Below are 2,245 nucleotides of genomic sequence, written 5' to 3'. Positions count from 1 at the left end.
GCTTTGATTTCATGCAACAAGATGGTTTTACTGCATATTGGGGCATGTGACAATAAACACCAAGGAGACCTGAGCAGATGAAGTAAAATCTCGAATCAACAGGGGATCAGGGCAGAACTGCCCGGCGGTGTCGGCACTGGCGCCTGCGCAGAACTGCCAGGAGGTGTCGGCACTGGCGCCTGCGCAGAACTGCCCCGCGTCGTCGACACTGGCGCCTGCGCAGAACTGCCCCGCGTCGTCGACACTGGCGCCTGCGCAGAACTGCCCCGCGTCATCGGCACTGGCGCCTGCGCAGAACTGCCCGGCGTCATCTGCTCTGGCGCCTGCGCTCTGCATATAAACAGCGGGCTGGAGGCGGTGATGGCGCCCGAGAATTACCTGGAACTGTGCGACAGCCCCGTGCACTTCGAGAAGGTTTCCAGTGTCAACAACGTCTTCTTCGATGAGGCGAACAAACAGGTGAGAGCGTATGGGGAGGTCTGACCCGGCGACCCCCCCCCCCGCCCCCCAATCCCCCCCGGGGTCCATCACCCCCTCCCCCATGTCCCCCCTCCCCCATGTCCCCCCTCCCATCACACCCCCCTCCCATCACACCCCCCCATCACACCCCCCCCATCACACACCCCCTCCCCCATGTCCCCCCTCCCATCACACCCCCCCCCATCACACCCCCCCTCCCATCACACCCCCCCCCCATCACACCCCCCCTCCCATCACACCCCCCTCCCATCACACCCCCCTCCCATCACACCCCCCCCATCACACCCCCCCCTCCCATCACACCCCCTCCCATCACACCCCCCCCCATCACACCCCCCCCCCATCACACCCCCCTCCCATCACACCCCCCCTCCCATCACACCCCCCTCCCATCACACCCCCCCATCACACCCCCCCCATCACACCCCCCCCATCACACCCCCCCTCCCATCACACCCCCCCCCATCACCCCCCCCTCCCATCACACCCCCCTCCCATCACACCCCCCTCCCATCACACCCCCCCCATCACATCCCCCCCTCCCATCACACCCCCCTCCCATCACACCCCCCCCCATCACACCCCCCCTCCCATCACACCCCCCTCCCATCACACCCCCCCATCACACCCCCCCATCACACCCCCCCCATCACCCCCCCCTCCCATCACACCCCCCTCCCATCACACCCCCCCTCCCATCACACCCCCCTCCCATCACACCCCCCTCCCATCACACCCCCCCCATCACACCCCCCTCCCATCACACCCCCCCTCCCATCACACCCCCCTCCCATCACCCCCCCCATCACACCCCCCCTCCCATCACACCCCCCCCCATCACACCCCCCTCCCATCACACCCCCCTCCCATCACACCCCCCCTCCCATCACACCCCCCTCCCATCACACCCCCCCATCACACCCCACTCCCATCACACCCCCCTCCCATCACACCCCCCTCCCATCACACCCCCCCTCCCATCACACCCCCCTCCCATCACCCCCCCATCACACCCCCCCTCCCATCACACCCCCCCATCACCCCCTCCCCCATGTCCCCCCCCCATCACACCCCCCTCCCATCACACCCCCCCCTCCCATCACACCCCCCCTCCCATCACACCCCCCCCATCACACCCCCCTCCCATCACACCCCCTCTCCCATCACACCCCCCTCCCATCACACCCCCCCCATCACACCCCCCTCCCATCACACCCCCCTCCCATCACACCCCCCTCCCATCACACCCCCCTCCCATCACACCCCCCCTCCCATCACACCCCCCTCCCATCACCCCCCCCATCACCCCCCCCTCCCATCACACCCCCCCTCCCATCACACCCCCCCCATCACACCCCCCTCCCATCACACCCCCCTCCCATCACACCCCCCTCCCATCACACCCCCCTCCCATCACACCCCCCTCCCATCACACCCCCCTCCCATCACACCCCCCCCATCACACCCCCCCCATCACACCCCCCCCATCACACCCCCCCCCTCCCATCACACCCCACCCATCACCCCCCCCTCCCATCACACCCCCCCTCCCATCACACCCCCCCCATCACACACCCCCCCCATACCCCCCTCCCATCACACCCCCCCTCCCATCACACCCCCCTCCCATCACACCCCCCCCCATCACACCCCCCCCATCACACCCCCCTCCCATCACCCCCCCTCCCATCACACCCCCCCCATCACACCCCCCTCCCATCACACCCCCCCTCCATCACACCCCCCTCCATCACACCCCCCCATA

The 2,245-nt window shown here is 68.3% G+C and overlaps 1 protein-coding gene across 4 annotated transcripts in view; it reads left to right on the top strand.

Annotated features, from left to right (window-relative positions):
- Positions 1-300: 300 nt before the first annotated feature.
- Positions 301-2,245, top strand: part of rmc1 (regulator of MON1-CCZ1) — an 86,414-nt gene continuing 84,469 nt past the window's right edge. For 2 of the 4 annotated variants that reach the window (XM_069922611.1, XM_069922613.1), the window contains exon 1: positions 301-459. In XM_069922611.1, coding sequence (XP_069778712.1) covers positions 361-459 — 99 coding nt within the window. In that variant the 5' untranslated portion in view covers positions 301-360. The remainder of the gene's footprint in view (positions 460-2,245) is intronic. The other 2 variants (XM_069922612.1, XM_069922610.1) reach the window with 2 other exon arrangements.

This window comes from Narcine bancroftii, chromosome 2 (genome assembly GCF_036971445.1).
Source record: "Narcine bancroftii isolate sNarBan1 chromosome 2, sNarBan1.hap1, whole genome shotgun sequence".
NCBI lineage: Eukaryota > Metazoa > Chordata > Chondrichthyes > Torpediniformes > Narcinidae > Narcine > Narcine bancroftii.
This window is presented reverse-complemented; position numbering and strand designations above follow the sequence as displayed.